General features: G+C 40.5%; 1 protein-coding gene across 1 annotated transcript; it reads right to left on the bottom strand.

Moving 5' to 3' along the window:
- On the bottom strand, positions 1-12,469 carry snapc2 (small nuclear RNA activating complex, polypeptide 2). The gene is made up of 7 exons (XM_085153994.1): positions 12,169-12,469; positions 10,978-11,151; positions 9,077-9,197; positions 4,333-4,421; positions 3,807-4,251; positions 1,653-1,741; positions 1-1,409 (listed from the first exon to the last, which is right to left on the bottom strand). Exons 1-7 carry the CDS (start codon positions 12,376-12,378, stop codon positions 1,092-1,094), a joined length of 1,446 nt encoding a protein of 481 aa, XP_085010120.1. The 5' UTR covers positions 12,379-12,469; the 3' UTR covers positions 1-1,091.
- Between the last annotated feature and the right edge of the window lie 11,135 nt (positions 12,470-23,604).

Raw genomic sequence — 23,604 nt, forward strand, 5'->3', positions numbered from 1 at the left:
TAACTGTCTAACATTTCTCAAACAATTGTGAGGACAGAATATCCATTGTATTAATTTCATTTGTCATTTTTTATATCGTGTATTTTTTGCATTTGTGACACTACCATTCAAACCCAGGTCTACTTAATAAATTTACATTTCCAACTTCCTGTACTTTTTTGTATTTATCAAAATATGCTGATATTTTATTTACAATACTTTCTGTAGACAGTGCTGAACAGAACTGTTGGTAGGTCAATGAGCTGCATATCTATTGCTCTTCCTTCTCCAGGTCCCAGCAGCTGCTGAATAGGCAGGCATAATTCAGTCAGGTCCGCTGTGCTCCAATCCCCAAATCCAGACTCCTCTACCCAAACTGCCAGACGTAGAAGTGTGATTCATCACTCCAGAGAACACGGAGTCCAGTGCTTTACACCACTGCATCCAAAACCTTTCATGTAAGGCTCGGATGCAGCTGATCAGCCACAGAAACCTGTTCAATGAAGACGTCTACGTGCTGCTCTCAAGCTAATTTGAAGGCTTTCATTCCCAGTGGTTTTCACTTTGTTATACTACTGGCAGACTGGGATATTCTGCATTGCACAGGCGGGGCATCCTGTAACGGTACCACGCAGGAATGTATTGAGCTCATGACAGCGACCCATTCTTTCACAAATGTACTTAGAACCAGTCTGCAGGCCTGGAGCTTGATTTTATACAGCTGTGGCCGTGGAAGTGATCGGAACACCTGAATGAAAGGATTTGGGAAGGCGAGGGAATACTTATAGTTTTATTACATTCAGCCATTCTCATAGATGAAAGATCTGAAAGTGCTGTTTGGAAGTGTTGTTTAATTATAATAAAAAGTCAAACAGTTATCTGCAGGAAACATTTCAATTAAAAAAAAAGCTAAATGTCCCAAATGCATTTATTGTATTAACATAATGAGCTGAAAGAACAGCTTTGCATGAATGATACAGTTCGAAAGTTTGAAATAAGGACCCACGTAATTCAAAAAACAAAGAAAATCAATAAGCAGGAGCTTTTGACACTTAACATGATGAGCTGAAAGCTCAGTAATGGGTTTAAAATCACTACGACAACAATAATGTCTAAATAATTATGGATTCCTGTCTACGCTTCAACAGTGTCAGCGGCACAATAAAAGGGTTAAGATGAGGGGGCGTCACATTTGAATAATCTAATTTGCTAAATGTGGTGGAGCTCTGTGTTGATTGGCTGTCGGCTTTGTGTATCAGTGACTTCTTTCCTTCACCGTCCGTGACGTTAGTGCCGTCGGTAGTTCCTGTAGGATTCTGGTGGTCTTGAGGAACCAGCGCCTTTAACTGAGTAAACAGTTCATCGTCCAGTTCTTGAAACCTTCTTCTTGCCAAGTCAGAGTCAGTGGGGGCAGAGAGACACTGGTACATCTGAAACATAGAGGGTCCCATCAAAACACTGGAGAAAAAAAAAGTTCCTATTTTTAGGTTCTGCCAGAAACATAAAAAGCAGGCGGCTGACAAAACCCAACCAGCACAGATCACAAACTGTCCTCGGCCTCCAGTGAAAGCCAAGAATCAAATTAATTTTATCCTCAAAAGAAAAAACAATTTCAGGGCTTTCAAAGCCTGATCACATGAAGACGACGGCTGTGCGTCAGCAGCAGGTCTTACCTGGATCATATGTTTGTGCAGTTTGTTGCAATCTAGCAGGGGAAGCTCCTCTGGGAGAGACATTAAAAGGTCCAACACTATGGCACTCTCTGGATGACAAAATATATTATCAGCAAATGTAAATCCATCAAGTGAAAGCTATGAACAAACTTTCAAGATCGATCCAATATTTTGAGTAACCAGAGGAACAAGAACACAATGCACGTTTCACAGTTTTTCCTTTTTAGCGAAGCTTTGGTCAAAGACAGCACCAAGGCCAATGGGTTGAAGAAGATTAAAGAATGCTCTGTTAATGCCAGACTACAACTTATACAGTTCAAGGTCCTTCATCGTTTGCATTTTTCTAAAACAAAGCTATGCAGCATTTTTCCGTCTATTTCGTCTTTGTGTGACAGATGCAAAGCAATGGATGGAACCCTTGGTCACCTCTTCTGGTCTTGCCCCACACTCAGGAGTTTCTGGGCAGAGATATTTAATATGTATAACCGGATTTATGACTTAAAATTACAGCCGGATGGTGTATTTGCAGTGCTAGGCTGCTCCCTGACCTCATTGGCACTCAGACGTCCTCTTCAGAAAGCCTTAATGTTTGGCATGATTGTAGCTAAAAGACTTATTCTTAGAGCCTGGAAATCACCATCTCCTCCATTGTTCAGGGTTTGGCTGCGTGAGATGATTGCTTGTTTGTATATTGAAGAGGTTCGTTATCGTTTGGCTGACACCCACTTTAAGTTTATCGAAATCTGGGGCCCTTTTCTCAATCATATTAATGGGAATTTAACATAAACTTTACTGCACTTTGTGTTTGTGTGAAACTGCACCTCTGCCGGACCCTGATTCCTTCCTGGACAAGTTTCCCACATCTTCTGGTGAACTCTCTGTTGCCCTGTCTAAACTCACACAGAAGATCATCTTCTTTGGACAATCGTGTTTCTTTTGAACTTTTGATTTGTACTGGCTAACTGGTGTATTTTTATTTATTTATTTATTTTGTTTTTATTTTTTTCCTTTTCTTTCCTGTTTGGGTTTTTTTTGTTTCTGTTTTTTCTTTTTCTTTTTTCTGTGCTTAAATGTTATTGTTTTTGAATCTTATGTCCTTTGTCTGGTGTGACGTTATGTAACTTTGAACTTAAAATCTTATAAATAAACATAAAAAAAAAAGACAGCACCAACACTGTTTTATAATAGTGTAAAAGGAGTTCACAGAGTAGGTGTACCCTGGTTTTATATTTTGTTTCTTCAATTTTTAATTGAAAAAATATCTCTTTCAGTCTCTTTGTTGGTCCCTGAGTTGATGGAGCACAGAGAGACACATCTCCCTGTTTCAGCTTCACCGACAGGTGTTGCCGGCATAAAATGTGAAATAAGCTTCTATTTTAAAAAAATACAATAAAAAACTCTTAGTTTCAACATTTGAGAACTTGTTTTGTACTATTATGAACTGAATATATGCTTTAAAAGATCTGCATATCATTGTCTGCTTTTGTGTTTAGATTTTATGAAGTGTCCAAACAATTTGGGGTCAACTTGTGATGACCACAACGGTTTCCCGGAGCTTGAGGGTTTTGCACATTCACAGGTTGCCTGATGGGAGGGGACGTTGCTGCAGACCGTTACAGTCAGACTGCAATCACTCCCAAAGACATTGTTGAAGGTTGACGAATAATTGCTGTCGACTTATAGACAGATTGCCGTCAGCTGGTTGTATTGTGCTTACTTTCCTACAGAACAAGAAAGTTGCTGAGCGCAAATGAAGTCGTTAAATGTGAACAGACATGAGTTTTTACTATTACAGTTATCTGCTGTATTATTTTACAGACTGAAACCCGACTGTTAGCAAACTAAACTCTGTCTTACATTTAAGAAGCACATCTTTACCAACACAAATAACTTTTGATTTGTTTCTCGTGAAGACATCCTGTTGTTCTGAAGACAGAAACGAACCTTTTTTCATTAACCTCACATGAATATTACATTTACTCAAAAACATAAAATACTGACGGGCACCAGTGCAACCCCTCAGACACACCTACGGTCTACATTTGAAAATCCTAGATGACTTCATACTTAAGTTTTCACATTCACAAGATATTTTTGGAAAGGTTTACGTGTGAAATTCAGCATGTTCAATGTGTTTGTTGCAGCGATGCTTACCCATGGGAGTGAGTTGACAATCCTGATTCGGTTTTTGAACTGTACTTAAGAAGCCATAGATCTTCTCAAAGTCCACTACACACTTGACACCAAACATGTCTTTTGTGGCATATTTGCTGGTCCGACCAAACTTGGCATGAAGTGCTGTGGCGGAGACGGACTGTGGGAGAGTAGTGGGCGTGGAGCAGCTGGAAATGGCTGAAGAGGCAACAGTGGATAATAGAGAACGGGGGGCTGAAGTAAGGGTAGTGGCAGAGCAAGAGGCGGGCACATTAAGGCTGGAAGACAAAGACTGAGAGGTGGAGGTGATAGCGATGGTGGTGGGCTGTGGCTCGGTGGGCTGCTGGGTGGTCTTGTTTAATGACCTGCTGAGACTTGGAGATGTTGAAGACCTAGAAGTGGGTTGAAGCGGTCCTTTCTCTGGCGTCGCTGTCAGAGATGCCGTCTGTAGATATACACATGGCTTGTCAGAAGCTTCAAATGTGGGCGCAGGTAAACAGATTGTGCTGTTTGGCATGCTACATACTTGAGATGGTGCTGGCGGTGTTTTGGACGGCATTGTGGTTGGTGCTGGAGTCTTGGGTGACTGGACTGCCTTTGTGTACCGATGTGCACCTAGAGAGGGACATTTTAAATTTTTAGTTGCAATATATTTTTTCACAATAATATGGCAGCAACTATCAACACATGTAATAAGGCGTTACCTTGGGATCAGAAAGGACACGCCTACAGTTTGGTTACTCTGGTCTGCATCTGTGGATGTGTTTGTAAACTCGCAGCTTTTCCCTGTGATTTGGTTTCTTTTAACACAGAAGAGTCTAACTGAACTCCTGCAAACCTCAATTCATCCCTACAAACCCTGTGAGACTGTTCACCCTGCTTACTGCTCAGCTGTGTCTGTGGCAGGAGTAACAAAAGTAAATACAGGGAGATGTTGCTGTGTGTGGGCTACTGCAGAACATGGACAGTTTACATAGAAATGGTAAAAAAAAAAAAAAAAAGGCCTGTATTTATATAGTGCTTTACTAGTCCCTAAGGACCCAAAAGCACTTTACACATTCAGTCATTCACCCATCCACACACTGGTGATGGCAGCTACATTGTAGCCACAGCCACCCTGGGGCCCACTGACAGAGGCGAGGCTGCCGGACACTGGCGCCACCGGGCCCTCTGACCACCACCAGTAGACAACGGGTGAAGTGTCTTGCCCAAGGACACAACGACCGAGACTGTCCGAGGCGGGGCTCGAACCGGCAACCTTCCGATTACAAGGCGAACTCCCAACTCTTGAGTCACGATCGCCCCACGATAGAAATCAGTTAGTTGCTAACATATATTGATACCTGTGGTATATCTACCTGCACATTTTTAGTACCTTGATGGTGGAAATAACTCGTTTTTGATGTAAACAGACTAAACACCACAGGTGTGAAAAGACCCAAAGACACAAAAGGACAACAAACAGGCTGGTGACCACTTTCATGGTTGTGACAGAGTATCTGGTCTCACAATTGATATGCAAGTGACAGCTCTATGAGATTGTCTTAATATACAGTAAAAGCCATAGAAAGCAGGCAGGTGTTTGTATTTGTTTAAAAAAAAAAAAAACCCAAGAACATATTTTTCCCATTACCATGCTCAGGTTCCCAAAATATGGAGCAAAACGGATATTACATTTCACAGTATGGGAAGGTGTTATTCCAGCTTTATTCTTAAATGGATTGAACTCATTTTTCCAATACAACACTCCATAATGACAAAGTTTGCTTGAGAATTTCAATACATTTGCTTTTATTCCAAATTTATTAGAGTTAAAAACCCAAAATACAACATGCACATAAGTATTCACAACCTTTACCGTGACACTCGAAACTGACCTCGGGTGCACTGCATTTCCTGTTCCCGTCTACAACTTAATTAGAGTCAAGCCTTGGTAAATTTAATTGATTGGACAAGAAAGGCCAGCTCATAGTTTATGGTGCAGGAGCTGTCTGTAGACCTCCAAGACTGCACTGAAACACAAATCAAGGGTGCAGACAAACTTCACGAAGGCCCCAGTGAGCACAATGGCCTCCATCAAGTTTAGAAGCACCAGGACTCTTCCTGGAGCTGGCTCAACGGCCAAGGTGTGCGACCGGGTGGAAGGGCCTTAGTAAGGCAGGTGACCAAGAATCCAATAGACACTGTGGTGATGTTCTAGTGTTGTTCCACAGACGGAGGAGAGCGTTCCACAACCGACAACCACTACTCCAATCAGACCTGTATGGTCGACTGGACAGGTTAAAGTGAATCCTCAGTAAAAGCGAATGATGCTTGCCTGGAATTTGCCAAAATAGATCTGAAAGGCTCTTGCACTATTCTTGCCTGATGAAACAAAGACTGAACCCTTTGGCCTCGTCTGGCTCTCTTCCACAGCGTCTTGTGTGTGCCTTGTGCCTAACACCCCTCATCCCCAACTAGTTGCAGCAGATGGCAGCCTGAGCCCGGCTTTGCTGGGGCTTTCTTCCTGTTAACAAGTAGGTGCTCCCCATTCAACCTGATGGAGAAGTTCTGTAAGTAGAATGGGAGAAACTGCCAAAAAATAGGTGTGCAAAGCTTATGGTATCAAAAACACCTGCATATGTTGCTTCAATAAAATATTGAGGAAAAGCTGTGAATACTTATACACATGATATATTTTGCAATAATTTCAAACAAACGTATCATTTTGTCATTATGGGGTGTTAGGTGTAGAATTTCTGCAATGGAAAATGAATTTAGTCCATTTTGGTCTTGGACATTGTAACTAGAGATGGCACAATATCACTTTTTTATGTCCGATACCGATATCATAAATTTGGATATCTGCCGATACTGATATGAATCCGATATAGTGTGTTTTTTAATCAGTAAAACGTTTTTTTAATATCTTGCTGCATTTTGTATACGTTCATACTCAATTTTAAATAAACAACAACACTAAAGCTTTTCTGTTATACCTGTATGTAAAAAATACACTGCGCCCAAAATATTTCATAGTTCAGCAAAACTGATCAATCTAATAAACTTAAACCTGCTCCATCCTCCCTAATCTGGTATTTTAAAGAGTACTTAGCAGAAATATTAAGCAACCTAACTAATAGGGTTGCAAACTCCCAGCAAAAAAAAAATAGGGAACCACCCTCTTCCTCATGATGCTTAATCGACGTAATCAACTTTAATTTGATGCAGGGGGAAAATGCACAGAAATAAATTATTTTTCAAGAATAATTAAATAGATTCAACATCTTTCTTCAACAGAATTGCAGACTGCACAGATGGTATCTTCCCAAAGGAAAAAGTAGTACAGCTTACTAGGGTATATTAGACTTAACAGTTACTATATACAGTAATGGACTTCTATACATTGGCTGTGTATGTATTTCATACACAGCCGCTGGTTTCCTCTTTCTGGTGCAAAGCGGGCCAAAAACTAACAAGAGAGACGGACTCGCGACAGAAAAGCTGATCAGCTGATCATTAAGCAGTTTCACAATTGAAGTAGCAGCAGGAGAGAGAGGGGGAGAGAAGAGGCAGTCGCTCCAGGTATCGGTTGTTAAGCTTAACGTGGGAATGCTTTACAAACATTCAGAGATGAACTTACACACTTGCTTTACTTCTCTCTGGGAAAACGTCCTCATAGATGAAATGCTGGTTTGGTAGCAAGGCTACAAATACACACAGCCGCTCTATCACGTGATGCATACTGCTGCGACGTGCTACGGTTATGAGCCGAGTTACGCCGTGTCGCAAGTTTTGTGAGGTGTTTTTTTATATTTAATGGATCGGATTACATTTTTTATTTCTCTCTGATATCCGATCCAGTAATTTACGTCAGTATCGGACCGATACTGATACGTAACATCGGATCGGTCCATCTAATTGTAACATGACAAAATGTGGTCCAAGTGAATACTTTACGGATGCACTGTGAACCTTCAGGGGGAATGTTTTTGTTGTTTGTCAATCATTTCACACTGACCTATGAAACACATAAAAATATAGAAATAAATCAGTGTAGCATCAAGATAAATATGGCAGGGCCCAGACAGACCCTTCAGCCTTCTTGCAGATGCACCTATGGTATAAATCTCTGACTCTCTTCCACAGCATGTCTTTATCCTGTCTTCCATTTCTTCCCCCAACCAATCACAGCAGATGGCCCTGCCCCTCCCTGAGCCTGGTTCTGCTGGAGGTTTCTTCCTGTTAAAAGGGAGTTTTTCCTTCCTACTGTCGCCAAAGTGCTGCTCATAGGGGGTCATATGATTGTTGGGTTTCTCTGTATGTATTATTGTAGGATCTACTGTACAATATAAAGCACCTTGAGGTGACTGTTGTTGTGATTTGGTGCTGTATAAATAAAACTGAGTTAAATTGAATTCCAAAATCCATAATGCATCATTCTCAACTTATTGCATTTAAAAGATTTTCAGAAAACCTTATGATCAAGTTCACTGGCATTCAAAGTTGTTTAAAATTTTTTAGCAGATACATCTAGATTATCATTTTCAAAATCCTAGGCGACTTCCTTCTCCAGTTATATCACATGATTTTCAGATAACTTGACCTCTGACCTCTGACCTTGGGGCCGAGGTCACTCAGATTTTAGGTAGATATACCTATGGTAACAATTTGAAACACCTACATCACTTTGTTCTCGAGTTACGGCATACACAAACTTGAGTGTTGGTATTGTGCACCCTCATTCCATCCAGTGTGATAAAAATACAAGACCAGCCTTTTATGGCTGATTTACCATGAAAGAACCAGTTTCAAATTATAGGCCCTTTGTAGCTAGCACATAAAAAAACATGTTAACTGAAAAAACTGAGAAAGATAACACAATTTGACAGTACAAAAAAATATATAAAATATATATTTTTGCACCAACAATGCGATTCAGAAAGAGCCATTAACCAAAAACCTGGCGTATATCAGCACACTGTGCAGTGTGCGCTTAGAAAACACTCAGTCAACTGAACAAGTAGTAGCAGGTCTAAAAAACTATCTTCAGCAGATGGACAGTATCTGAAAGTCAAAAACAAGAAATCCAACAAAGACCTGACACAGGACCTGGGAGAGACAACTGATCCATTTACCGCTTACCAAATGTTTATCAGAAATGGTCTCAATACAAGGGTGGCTACCAATAAAAATAAAAAGGAGGCTCTCGTTTCTGGCAGCTGCCACGCTGCCCCACTATCCTGAACACATGATGCTGAGAGGTGGTTGGAGGAGCTACAGGTTTGTACCTTGCACTGGCACCAGCATTGGCCTCAAAGGGATGGTAGGACCATCTGTGGGTGGTCTGTGCACCTGGGGAGGGTCACCATTTCTCAAAGTGCAAGGCTCTGTAGAAGACACGATCAGCATCTGAAAACACAGAGAGAAGCAGAATGTGGGAGAACAACATTGATTCAACCGTGTTTTTAACTACACAAATGTAACTATCAGCAGGAATTTTAAAAGCAAAGAATAGAAAACTTTAGTTTAATTTACAAGCAGCAAGAATTATTCCTTGCAAATTAAGATGAGCGGCAGTTGCACATTATTGATTTGTCTTTTTTGAAAAAGCTATATTCATTTTTATATCAGCCAAGCTCATGAAGGTGGTACTTTAAGAGCCATATATTTTCTGAGGTGGTACTCGTCATAAAAGGTTTGAGAACCGCTGCTCTAGCTAATCTCGATGAACACCTTGGTGTTCCCAGACTAGCTGAGATACAGTCTCTCCAGCATGTCCTGGGTCTGCCCTGGAGCCTCCTTCTGGTGGGACATACCTGTTACGCCTCACCCAAGAGGCGCCCAGGAAGATGTTAGATGCCCGTACCACCTTTACTGGCTTCTTTCGATGTGGAGGAGTAGCAGCATCCTCCTGGGATGGCTGGAACACTGAGCTCTCTTTTCACCACAACTTTAGGTACAGCATCTGCATCACTGCAGCCGATCTGTCTGTGGATTTCCTGCACCCCCCTCTCTCATCACTCAACAAGACTCGGAGATACTTAAACGCCCCCACTTGGGACAGTAACTCGTCGTTGACTCCACCCTTTTCCTGGCTAAGAACCATGGCCTCAGACTCAGAGGTGCTGCCTCACACTCGGCTGTGAACAGCTGCAGTGCGAGCTGGAGGCCACCACCTGATGAAGCCAACAGAACCACATCATCTGCAAAGAGCCGAGACGAAATTCTGAGACCACCCAATTTAAATTCTGACCATAAAAAATTTGAACAGAATTGGTGGGGAAGGAACGAATCCAACTTATTGCTAGCAATGCGATCGAAGCTCTTGCAACAGTTGCATAAGGACCAAATGACTCATAACAACGAGCTAGACGGTCGATAAGTCCAAAAGCACCTCTCACAGAATCCAAGGGACACGGCCGGATTCCTTCTGCAAGTTCACAAAAGACATGTAGACTGGTTGGGCCTGGCACCCACCCCGTGCAACCTCAAATAAGATTCGGAAACGATATACTTTGAAAAACTTTGTTTTCCCTGTTTGTCTATGAGTCTTTTTCAATTAACAGATTGTCAGTGGGTCTTTCGGTATAAATATAAATCTTTCTTGAAGGCAGCACAAAGCAAAGATGACAATGGGCACAAGGAGACGTTTTACCGATTACCACAGCAATTCAACTTGAGAAACATGAACAGGTAGGAAAGAAGGCTGCAGCTTGACTTGTTAACTGTTGAAGTTCAGTTCTGGCTGCTGGGCTGGGGCCTGAGTAACTTAGCATTAGCATTAGCATCCTGTCTGTACAGGTGTTTGCAGAGCGCTGAAGTTCTGTTAGCAGTATAATAAGAGATTTATTTTTCTGTCCTGGATGTAGTTTGCACTTTATCATCATGCTCTTGTCCTTTTCTTCAATAAAAATAAAAGTTCAGTCCATATCCACGCTGTACACTGCGCCACTATTTTTCCCCACAGGCACACAAATTGAAATCAGCTGACTGTACACAAGTGCAAGTAGAACCAATAAGTGGAACCAATAGGCAAGCAGAATAACAATCCCAATGAATTAAAATACTGGGTCTCGTTTCTCCCCACTGATATCAGATCTATCCTGAAGTATGACTGATGGACCTGCCTGCTGCTGTGTGAAGGATTTGTTGTTTACTTAAAGTTGAACTACATTTTAAAAATGCCTACCTGAGAGAAAGCACTGGAAATAGTTTCCTCAAGGGTTCCCACTAAAGAAGAAGCCATGTATGTCCACTCTTCAATGGGTTTTCTAACATTCCTCTCCTCCCTCCTTTGCCTTTTCAGCTTCAACCTGGCATTTAAGAGCACTTTGTTCTTCAGAAGTTCAACCACAGACTGGATCTGAAGGAGGGAAAGGACAGTCCGTGTCTTTATGCACAGTCAGCACACACAGTATAAACAAAAATTTAAAAATATAAACTCAGTACAAAAAGTAAGGAATCTTGTGTTAGGTTATTTTTGTAACAATATTTGGCAATAAACCTCATGCTCTTTAGTCCCCTTAAATGCTGTCACGTTTCTAAGGAAAATGCATTTGCAGCATGGTTACAACGATGGAAAACTTGCCAAGATCTTGACATCTTGACAAGATGCTGACAGTCAGGTCCCTGTGAGCATGGTCGAAGTAACCACGCTGACTGACCCACACCACAGGGCAACCTTAAGCTGATGTTGTTGGTCCTAGATCTCCAAATTGAAGACTAAGTTCGACATAATGGGAGATGTCAGCACTTAGGAACCATAGGCAGTCTTCTACAGATTTGCAGGATTATATGGCACTCCAGACAGAAAATGGCCAATCTCTGGCCTCATAGGGCTGCCATCACTGCCCTTTACTGTTTGCACTGGTATTGACAACATGTGCACTGGAACCTGAAGATGTGGAGGAATATCATCTCTGGTGATGATGAGTCCAGATTCTGTCTACGGCAGTCTGGATACACGGAGGACGCACTGCTGCTTGCTGCACCAATAAGGTGACAGCTTTTAGCTTTTGGTGAAGGAAGTGTGTGATGTCATCTTTCTCACTGGAAATCCAAAGTCTGTCATTACTGGGGACACATATTTCCAGTTTCTTCAGACTTTAATCATCCGATCCAATAAATGACACTAATTTTGAGCTGTTTGGCATTGGCAACGATCTGAAGTTTTTCCTGGGCACAAATACACGTTCCTTACAATTTAAGGGGAAATATACAGATTCAAGACGTATTAACAAGGAGGACTGTTAAAACAAACAAATAACCACTCAAACACATACTTCCTTACTTTCTGTTTATATAAATTAAGGATATTTACGACAGACTTGTTTTGACTGAAGTACCAACGAAAAGCTTCGTTTCTGTGTGAGGGCCGTACCTCTGACAGGGACCGAGTAGGCAGGTATTTTCTCAGGAAGGCACAGTCGATGTCTGTTTTTCCTGCGGCGGTCCCGCTATTCAGTCTTTTAAGGGCAACAACAAGTTTCTTCTTTTCGTCTCGATGCCACCTGCATTTACCGGAACGCTCCGGCTCAGCGTCCAGTCGGTCAGACCACTTAGTCCGAGTGACGCGAGGATGCGGCTTCATGTTCGCCTGAGTTAAAGCGAAATTCACTTTAAGACTCAACACAGGCTCCTGCTACTCACGCTAGGTAAAGCTCAAAGCAGGAAAACCCAGTGCGCATGCCCTTTGCTCCGAAACTTCCGATAATAGATTTTCAGAATAAAAGTTGAATATTTCTATTTGCTACAAATAATTTGTTGTTCAGTGTGCGTTAAACAGAAATTGTATTTATTTGGTCATACAATGAAAGAAAAAGCGTTTCTAATGGCCCAGGCTTATGATTTTTTTATTAGCTGTGATAATAAAAAATAAAACAATCAAACCGTCTGTGACATCAATATTATACATTAAAAAAACAAAACTTTTTGCGCTCCACAGGTTTGGAAGGTGAAATCAAAGCATTTAGATCTCTCTCTCTCTCTCTCTCTCTCTCTCTCTCACACACACACACACACACACACACACACACACACACACACACACACACACACTTTTAAAAAAAATTTTTTAGCGTGGATGAGTGGGTTTTCATTTTATTTTGAAGGTTGTACTGCTTCCGGTGTCGTGCCAAATTAGGTATCCCCGACAGAATTTGTTTCCCCTGCGTAGGGAGCACACGCTGGACTGTCCAAATCACGGACAAACAGTATCCCACATTGCTGATTTTTAGTTTACAAACACTTCTTATAATGACTAACTACTCCTGACATTTTTAAGATGTTAGCTCTTTATATAACGAAGTTATAGTGGGATACAAATAATATCAGGCTGATCCTGCCACAATTTGTTCCCCCTGTGTAAATCACGGACAAACAGTATCCCACATTGCTGATTTTTCGTTCACAAACACTTCTTATTATGACGCATTACTCCTGAAACTTTGGAGGATTTAGCTCTTTATATAGTAAAGTTACAGGAGAATAAAAATAGTTATCAGCCAAAACGTTAATGGTTTGTTAAAAATAATCCCATCTGATACCCGTGAGCAATAAATATATAATTTTCTGTTGTAACCCTCAAACTGAATGTTAATGTAACGATACTAATTTTTCACTTTTTCACAAAATGAAAACATCAGTACTTCTTGGTGCTCCCAGCACAGGGGAAACAAATTCTGTCGGGGATACCTACTTTGGCACAACACGGGAATTTAAGCTGTTATACGTGACCTGTTGACTTAAATCTTTCAACAAAAAATAAACAATAAAAATAGGCCAATCATATCCGTCACAAACTGTTTCAAGTATTTAAAGGCCAAAACGAGCATTCCTGTCACTAAGTAGCTGCTGCAGTCAGTGTTTGGTAAAATATATATATATCCTTTATTTATCTGGTTAAAAAGTGTAATTCGCATTCAAAAAAGATCTTCCCCAAGAGGGAAGCAGAAATTGTGACAAATATAACATCACAGTTTTATAAACTTATTTGAAACTTAATTGAAATGACCAGAAAGGACTGGATTGATGACAAAATGGGTACAAATATGGAGTCATGAAGATACTTCAGAAACAGGTCATTAATTTATTTGATATATAACCTCTTCATAAATCCTGTCACTACAGTCTGTTTACAGAATTAAAAATTAGATGTATAAAAAAACAACAACATAAAAACGGAAATCAAATTTTGTCACAACACCTGAATTGAAGATCTTGAAGATGTCGTTCTGTGAAACAATGATTAATGTCAAACAAAGCTACTTATTATACCAGACTGCCAGTTTTTATGAACAAGAGAAATACTCGCACAAACAAAGAAAAGTTAAAGACACTGTTAAAGACAGCAGGCTGTGACTTTTATAATGTGCTTCAGCAAAATTCTCCATTTGTTAACATTCGTGTTGCTCACAATAAATCAAGCATGCGCTGTGATTCTGAGATGAACCGGAGGTCAGCACTTCGCCTGGGCCTGCTCTCCCCTTGCTGGGGTTAGCACGCCTGAGAGACGTGCTCTGAATGAACCGGAGGTCAGCACTTCGCCTGGACCTGCCTAATGATTTTTCATGTATTGGAGCCATCCACACTGCCTACGGATGCCATGCCACCATCGGCTCAATTGCCTGCGGCTCCAACGTCACCACCAGCTCTACCATCAGTAGCTTCTATCTCACTGTCAGGTCCAGCCAAGTCTCTGCCCAAGCCGGAGGTCAGCGCGGCAGCTGGACCTGCCTAGAGAGTTTTCGTGCATTGGAGCCAGCCACACTGCCTGCGGCTGCCATGGCTCCATTAAATATAATTATTTACCTAAAATGCATCCAATGCCTGAGGAGTTTTTCTGCAGCCACTAAAACTCTCTCTCTCTTTCTTGCTCTCTCTCTCTCTTGCTCTCTCTCTTGCTCTCTCTTGCCGCTGTCACTCACAAAGCTTCGCCATCTCCCGAAGCAACCAAATGCCACATTGCCATAAAACTTTTTTGATTGGGGCATTTGTTCAGCAGTAGGAAAAGGGTGTGATGCATGCACTCACCCTATTGGTTCTGCTCCTCAGCACAGGTACTACAGCGAGGAAACATCAGTTATCTGTAGAGAAGGCCTGGATGAAACAACCCACCAGGTGGCAGCACAGTGCATTTGACAAAAAACTTGTAAAGCATCTGAACTTGAATGTTTTCTTTAATTGTGGTATAATTTCAGTGCATCTGCCGAAGAGAGCATTACTGGGGCTGAGATGTTGTGGCTTCCTGTCTGGATGAAGGCCATGACTGTGAAATGAGTCAAAAACATATTGTCACATGACCATAACATCAACACAGTGATGCAATCTCAATGCATGTACCTGTTCATAAAACACACAAAGCTCAGCGCAGGACCCCTAACTGACCGGGATAATCTTATTTACAGGGTGACATGGCAGACAGCCTTGGTGAAAGCAGCTGGAAAATTCACAAGTGGCATTGATGGAAGTGTCGAAACCATCCACAAAATATAGACCCACTCTGTTCACCGCCTGTGAGAGCATGTTTCACTACAATGTTGTCTCTGTGGGCTAAAACTGAAGCCATTCAATAGAGACATTAGTAAAAACAATGTTTTATACATGCACATACATGATGATGCTAAACTAGTGAAGTTTATGAATGAATATATGGCAATAGACACATCTTTAGCACAAGAACGGTGCATTTCCAGCTGAAAATCAAAGGTTTTTCTGGACGACAGTTTGGTACCAAGCCATAAATTTGGTTCACACACTTTCACACGTTCTGTCGTAGCCATCGAATGACAGATCAGGATATGATCCCACATAATATTCATTGGCTGTATTAAATTTGTGTGGAAAGTGACCCTTGTCCAGGTCTTTTCTTATATGTTGTACCACACATTTCACAACGCCTGAAATTGTCACAAGGAATCAGACCATGTCTCTGCTCTGGGGTTATTTGCAGATACGATTACAATCTGCATTTTTCACCATGTGGCCTGTGCGTTGCTGAACTTGGAACTGTGGTGGAGTCTCATGGCCGCAGCAGTGGTTACAGACATGATGCACTGAAAGAACCTGTGGAAACCTGTGAGTCATGTGGTGATGTTCATTGTGTAAATACAGCAAGATTGTCTGTGGATGTGGATTATTGTGTGTAAAAACACGCCAGCAACATGATGGAAGATTACAATATTGACATTTTGGTGACATCAGTGTGTGACACCTGCTGATTATCATCTGCACTGTATAGCTTTCTTTCTCAGACATGGCAGCACTGGCTGAGTGTGCAAGACATAAACAGAAGTTCAACTTATTATTGTTTGAATTAAACAGTTACTTCCCTTTTTTGACAATATATCATCATAAGGTACTCACTCCAGCCTTAAACATTACCCACCTCCATTAACTTTAGTTCTTTGGCTAATAGAATCATTATTATTCTGCATATCTGCTTCAATAAATCCAGGTTATAAATGTCATCTGCATTTAAAACAGCCCGAACATTGCTGGCTACTGAAGGTCCTCTCAAAACAGCATTTATCACACCACCAGGCTGGGAGCCGTCCACTGCTCTATCAGGGACATTAGCCAGACTCTGTTACTCTGGTGGGCTCCTGTTCTGGGTTATCAGCACCAATATCTCTACATACTACTCAGGCATTGAAAGTGGATGTGCCTAATTGGTGCTGACCTATCGTCACCACTGCTGCACAATAGTCACAGCGTCGTTCACATTGTCAACACCGGAGGGAGCGAGAGAAACACGACTCCTGTCATCAGGAGACAGCAGCGGAAAAGCATCACCAGAATTAATATAACAATTAGGGATGCACCGATACTGGTATCGGGTATCGGGGCCGATACTGTAAAATGTGTGTGTACTCATACTCGTAAAAGCTAACCGATACTAACTTATTTCATTAATCAGAGGGTGGCTTGTCATTTTTGTTGTAGTTTTTTAGATTGGCCACTAGGGGGACATCCCGCGCTAAACAGGCACAGGGTTAGGCGAGTGAGACTGGCAGCTCCAGATAAAAAAGAGAAACTGGAGGCTGCTGTAGCTAGGCTAAACAAAATGTCAGCAGTGTGGAACAGCCAACTTTAACTCAGGTTTTGGAAAAGCGAAGAAAAATGTCAAGAGAAAATCCACGGGCAGTTAAAATAACAGAGGCTCTGACTCATTTTATTTCTCTGGATGACCAGCCAATGCCAGTCGTGGAAAACACAGGATTCTTCTCAGCATACTCGAGCTGCGATATGAAATTCCCAACCGCCCACACATCAGGGAGATAATGGTGCCAAAACTTTCTAAAGAGGTAAAGACAAGCAGTGTGTGTGATGTCAGTCCTTGGTTTAACGGCACAGTGGACTGATGATCCATGGGCAGATGGGGAGTTCGTTCGTCAATGCCAAATACTTTCGTTATTTTGTTTGTTTGTTTACAGTATGGACACTCTGCAACAATTTAAAAGTTTATTTTATTCTCAAACCTAATTTGTATTTATTTTATTCCAAACAGAAGTGTTTATTTATTATTCTGAAAGCTCGAGACAGTGCCAATAGTTCAGTGATATTTTGTAAAATTACAATGTGGAGACTCTGCAATAATTTAACAGAAGTGCTTATTTTTCACTTGAAATTTTTTTGTGGTCATTTTTATTAAGATTTTATTTTTTATTGGCAGAAAATAAAATAAAACCTGTCTTCCAATTCATTGTATTTGTGTGTGTGTGTGTGTGTGTGTGTGTGTGTGTGTGTGTGTGTGTGTGTGTGTGTGTGTGTGTGGTAGAAGTATCGGTTTTTGTACTCGGTATCGGCAAGTACTCAGATCCAAGTATCGGTATCGTATCGGTTTGAAAAAATTGGTATTGTTGCATCCCTAATAACAATATAATATAACCACCATTGGTCACATTATCCACAGCAGTAGGTGGCATATAAACACTAGTGTTATAAACACAGCCAGAGAAACACTAACATTATCAGCAGCAGTAGTGAGAGCCAGAGAAGCAGCACAAGAACTGTTAAAACCAGCAGGAGGAGGCACAGAAGCCACAGCAGCTGCAGGATTAACAAACACGTGGAGTAGTGAAACCAGATGATTCACACACATGTAAGTGGGTGAAGAGCTTGTGCCAACCATCGCATCTCTATCATATGTCTATTATTACTACTATTAGCATTTGCAAATATACTAATTAGACATGGGTTTGTGAAACAGGGGGCGGGGGTTGCATGACATCTTGTGACAAAGACACACGCACAACAATAAGATTGTTGATTTGCGTATCTGTGCATTCTCACAGTTTGGTGTTCCAGGTGCTGTATGGTTTGTTTGTTTTTAATTCCCCGTGTTCGCGATACATCATGTTGTCCTATTTGTGCTCTATCATCTTATTATGTTTCCTTCTATTTTCCTGCTACACATATAATGTATTAACTGACATGGCACTAATAGAAATGAATAAATAAGCAGATAAAAGAAACACATGAACAAGAGAAGCTCATACAGACGTTGTAGAGCTCATCTTGGAAAAGCGAACTGTGTTTGGCACAGAGAGCCTTCAGATCATAAACCTGTCGGCAAAAGCTGCCTGACAGGACAGAAGAAGAGTTTTTTGAATTTTTGGGTATAGTCCAACACACACACACACACACACACACACACACACACACACACACACACACACACGTGTCTCATCCACCAACACCATCATGCAGCCACTGCTGCTGCATGATGGTGTTGGTGGATGACTCATCCCCTCCTCAGCACATGACATCATGAATCACTTAACCCCTCTGTAGGCAGAAGAGCTGCAGCCATTATGCTTTTCTCTCTCCCAGTAACAAGGCTAGGCACCTGACAGATTCGCTTTTTTGTATTTTTCTGTTTTTCTTTGTCATCTTATTTATTTCATGATCTGAATTAATTATTTTTCAGAGTAGCCTACATTTTCACCCTTACATTTCAACCTTACATCCCTCCCATCTGTCTGCCTCAGTTACTGATTCATCCATGCATCACATGGAGCAAACAGGAATCAGATTGTCTCACACACGTGTCAGAAAAGGCATCCAGTGTAAAGTCTTTGCTAAATCAAACATGTGGATTAAAAGAGTCGTCTACACCAGATCAGTCAGGGTCCAGGTTAACAGTGATTGTCTCCAATGCCATTGCCCAACAGGTTGCTGGTGAAAAGTGCTGCTGTTGGCTGAATACAGTATTGACATAGGAAAGGGATGAGGTGTGATAGGAGGACGTGAGAAAAAAAGAAAAGGCAGGAGTGTGGAGGTGAGAACAGAGACTAAATGACTAGTAAAGGGAGAGTGCAGACTGATGTGATGGAGATGATGGCAAACAAATGATAAGTCAGGCTTCCAGCATTGTAGCCTCCATTTCTACACATCGTTTCTACAGTAGAATAACTGTGGTGATCACTTTATTTATTTATTTTTATTTTTTTAAACTTTCTTTTTATTGTTTTTCTTTAAACACTATATAGGGGGTAGGGGGTGTTACGACTGTGATCGTAATCGCATGTAAATTTGAGTGTCCAGGTGCTCCTCCGGGATTGGTGCGTCCAGGGTGGATGGCTTGCACCGATTGGCTGCGGACCGGGAGGCAGCGGATAAAGAAGACCGCCGGGGACTGCCACTTCATTCATCCTCGGCCCAACCCAACCGGCAGACCATTCACTGTGTCACTGTGTTGATATGTTACTCGATGTAAGAGCATGTAGGGGTGGTCCGCCTTTTTGTTTGATCAGTTTTCTCCTGTTTTCGTTAGGCAGGGAGGAAAGTGTTTGTCGTTTGGTTTAGTTCTTTTTGGGTAGGTGGGTTGTTTATTCCTGAGATAGGTTACCTTTTGTTTGTTGTTTTGGCTTTGGGTTCACCGTGACGTTAAGATATGCTCCCTTCCGTGGTTTAACTGCACTTATTGTAAATAAATCACTGTCACAAAATATTAAGTGTGTGACGTGCTGCTTGGGGTTGGACGGGGATGGATCACCCTTTATGTTGTGGTCTGGCCACGCCTAGACGGGCCATAACAGGGGGTAACAACAAAACAAAACAAAACAAAAGATAAATACAACAAGTAGGATAACCAAAAACAACAACAACAACAAAAAAAACTATGTTGGATCTCCTTGTTTCTACAGTTTGATCATTTCTCATTATCAATGTGTTGGTCTTTATCCTGTTGGGTTTATGTACTCACTCCATTTCTCCCACTTTTTATGGTATTGATCTTCCTGAGTCCTTATTTTGTAGGTCAATTGTTCCATGGTTTGTATTTCATCTATAATTTTGATCCATTCGTCCTGTGATGGTGGGTCTATCTTGTTCCATTTTCTTGTAATTGCCTTTTTACAGGCAGGAAGCATAATTTTCAATATGTATCTATCTTCTTTCATCACTGTGGTGATCACTTTAATGTGTCTTTGGGCTGGTTTTCAACTTTGTTTGTGTTGAATGAATGTGGTTCAGAGACGGGGACACTTACCAAAAACAGAAGGTGGAGAAGGAGGTGAAAGAACACGACATGTAATTATTTTTATTGGAAAAAATTAATAATGAGGATGGGCAAGATTAAAAATGAGTATATCAGAAGGACATCTCAGGTTGGGACAAGACAAGAGAGGTTTACATTGTTCAACACAGAGGAGAGACAAAGGATGCTAAATCAGAATCAGAAAACGTTATTGCTCGTTGCAAAGTAATGGAAATTTGTTTTCACTGTATAGAAAATAATACAACAACAAAAAACATAAAACACAATATAAACACAGAATACTGAGATTAATACATAAAAAATATCTCTATTTTTTAAAAAACAATATTTTTTAGTGCTTTTGCAACCTCATACAAAGATTTGTTTTCACAGTAATATGCTGCAGTAGTAAGAACACCCCCCCCCACCTCCCATCCCTGCTCTCACCCAAGCATACATCAAATAAAAACACATAAAATGTGCACACATTAGTATATTATGTGGCATTTATACATATTGAAGGAAACAAAAAGAAGGAAAAAAAACAAAAACATAATAGAAATAGCTAGCACAAACTAAACAGTGTTCACCTCATCCACACTCCTGCAGGAGTTGTCCAATGCTGCTTTTATAAAGTTTTAAATGGCTTCCAAATATCATCAAAATATGTTAAATTATATTTGAGAATTTATCCTTTCAATTGCCATACATTGTGCCAAAGAATTTATCCAAGCACCAATAGCAGGAGGATCTGATTTTTTCCAGTTTAATGCAATTATACGTTTTGCCTGTAATGTACAATAATCCATAAACTTAGTTTGATGGGCTCTTAGTTTAAGATTTTTAGGATACATACGTAGTAGCAACATTTCTGCATCTAAAGCATTCTTTGTAGTTAAAATGTGGTTTATTTTATTCATCACTTCCTGCCAAAATGCGCAGACAATTCTGCATAATGTCCCACATTTAAACATTTAAAACATGTATCTGGAATTCTGTTGTTATACTTGTTCAATTTAACCAGTGTTACATATGTTTGCATGGTCCAGTTGTATTGTAATAGCTTTAGGTTACTATTAATCGATTGTTTTTGTAATTTTAGCAAATTGACTTCCATGTCTCCTCAGAAATATTAATATTTAGGTCATTTCTCCAAGATTCTAACTTAGAAGCTGATGTTTCTGGAGAGGCCGAGACAATCCAGTTATAGAATGTTGAAATTAAGCCTGAATTACAACATTTTTTCACCTCTAAATTAGTTAACTGGGGAACAATAAGAGACTGATTTTGCATAGAAGAAATGAAGCTTCTAATCTGTAAATACTTAAAGAAATGCTTTTTGGGGGATTTGAAATTTTGAGACTAAATCCTCAAATGAATCCATTATTCCATCACAAAAAAGATCACCCACTTTCCCAACACCTTTTTCTGCCCAAACCTGGAACCCTGCATCCACATTTCCTGGTACAAATAAAGCATTTCTCCAAATAGGACTAAACTGAGAGATTATTCTTAATATTCATCATTTCTTTTACTGTAAACCAAACTTCAATCATATTTCAGACTATAGGATTATTTGTTTCTTTCTTTAATTGTTTTGGCTGTGCAGAGTATAAGTACAAGTTTAATGGCATTTTAAGAGAATTTGCTTCCATCCCCACCCAAGGAGGAGTATTTTGGGATGAAAAATAAAACATTATTGTCCTTAGTTGAATAGCCAGATAGTACCAGTAAAAATTGGGGCATTTCAACCCCCCTGTATCGAAGGGAAGATACAACAAAGACAAGCAAATACGGGGACGCTTCTTGTTCCAAATAAACTCTCTGATTAATGACGCTAGTTTGGTAAACAATCCAGTAGGAGCCGCCAGTGGGACATTCTGAAACATATACAAGAGTTTAGGTAATACATTAATTTTAAGAACACTTATCCTTCCAATAATATATAATGGTAAACTTATACAACGCTCCAGATCGTTGGAAATGTTCTGTATAATTGTATTATAGTTAAGAAGCACCACATCTTTTAGTGAAGGAACTATTTTAATGCCTAGATAAGTGAATTCAGAATTAACAGTGAAGCCAGTTATATTCTGACTTACGTTTCGATTATATTCTTGTTTAAGTAACATTAATGATGATTTTCTTACATTTATTTTATACCCTGAGAAGGCCCCAAACCGGTCTATTAAATCCTTTTACTGCAGATACAGAAGTTTTTAGTTGCTTTAAAAATAATATGACATCATGAGTAAATAAAGCGATTCTATGGTCCTTTCTACCAATCTTAACACCTTGTATTTGTCCACTGGTGCTAACACCAATTGCCAAAGGTTCAATAGCTAAAAGGAATAAAAGTGGAGATAATGGTGAACCCTGCAGGCACCCTCTTTTAATGTCAAATGGTTCCGAAATTATCTCATTAGTTATAACCTGAGCAACAGAATGACAGTGTAGTAGCTTGATCCAATGCAAAAATGATTTACCAAACCCAAATCTAATGACATCAAAGAGATATGGCTCGATTCTATCAAAATCCTTCTCCATGTCAAGCGAGGGAATGGCTGTATCTTCCTGTTCACTTTGATTATGAAGAACGTTGAGGACTTGTCTTACATTATGAAAACCCTGCCTATATTTAACAATATAGGCCTGCATTGGCTAACCCACAGTGTTACTTGTGTGGGTTTTTTCACATAGTTGGGCCCCAATGGGCAAAGTTGCTATGGACCCTGGACAAGCACATTCTCTTGGGGCTACATAGGATAAGTGTAGGTTTGCCCAGCCTCAAAGTCCATCCATATATGCATACTGCTGGCCTGCACAGACATGTATGTTGGGAAGTAAGACTGCAGTTCTCTATTGAGCTGCTCATGATTATGCTCATGCTTCAACCAAATTGGACTGGCACAAATATGGTCCAAGCGAGCACAGTACATCTTGCATTCTGGTAGCAGCCCGAGAATGATCTTTACCGTCCTGGTTGAGCAGTTTATTGAATCTAGCACTCTTTTCAAGACTGAGAACACTGATGAATACACAAAGGCAGCCAGTCAGGCACTCAGCAAACACACAGTAGGGAAAAGCCTATGCTGATAATCACTGTCGCGATGTAACAATTGCAAGCTCACCATCAGTGTGTTCAGCTTTACTTTGGTCACCAAAGCCACACATGTTGCCGACCAAAGTCTCCAGGTTCGATGAGATGACGACTTTGCTGTTGCTGTCTCTCTCTCACAGTCTCTTTGTGTCCAAAATGAAACATTTTTTTTAATAAAAATATTTTTCTTTATTTCTTCATGTGTAGTAAAATAGTAATTGACATGGACATTTACA

This window comes from Neolamprologus multifasciatus, chromosome 3 (assembly GCF_963576455.1).
Source record: "Neolamprologus multifasciatus chromosome 3, fNeoMul1.2, whole genome shotgun sequence".
Classification (NCBI taxonomy): Eukaryota; Metazoa; Chordata; class Actinopteri; order Cichliformes; family Cichlidae; genus Neolamprologus; species Neolamprologus multifasciatus.

What these genes read in the sequence shown, in the direction of transcription:
- snapc2 (XM_085153994.1), bottom strand. Translation starts at nt 12,378, where the DNA reads ATGAAGCCGCATCCTCGCGTCACTCGGACTAAGTGGTCTGACCGACTG. An exon ending in CACCGCCAGCACCATCTCAA is followed by an intron (nt 4,252 to 4,332) that starts GTATGTAGCATG and finishes GTATATCTACAG; the next exon opens with ACGGCATCTCTGACAGCGAC. An exon ending in TTGTCAACTCACTCCCATGG is followed by an intron (nt 1,742 to 3,806) that starts GTAAGCATCGCT and finishes TTTGTCATCCAG; the next exon opens with AGAGTGCCATAGTGTTGGAC.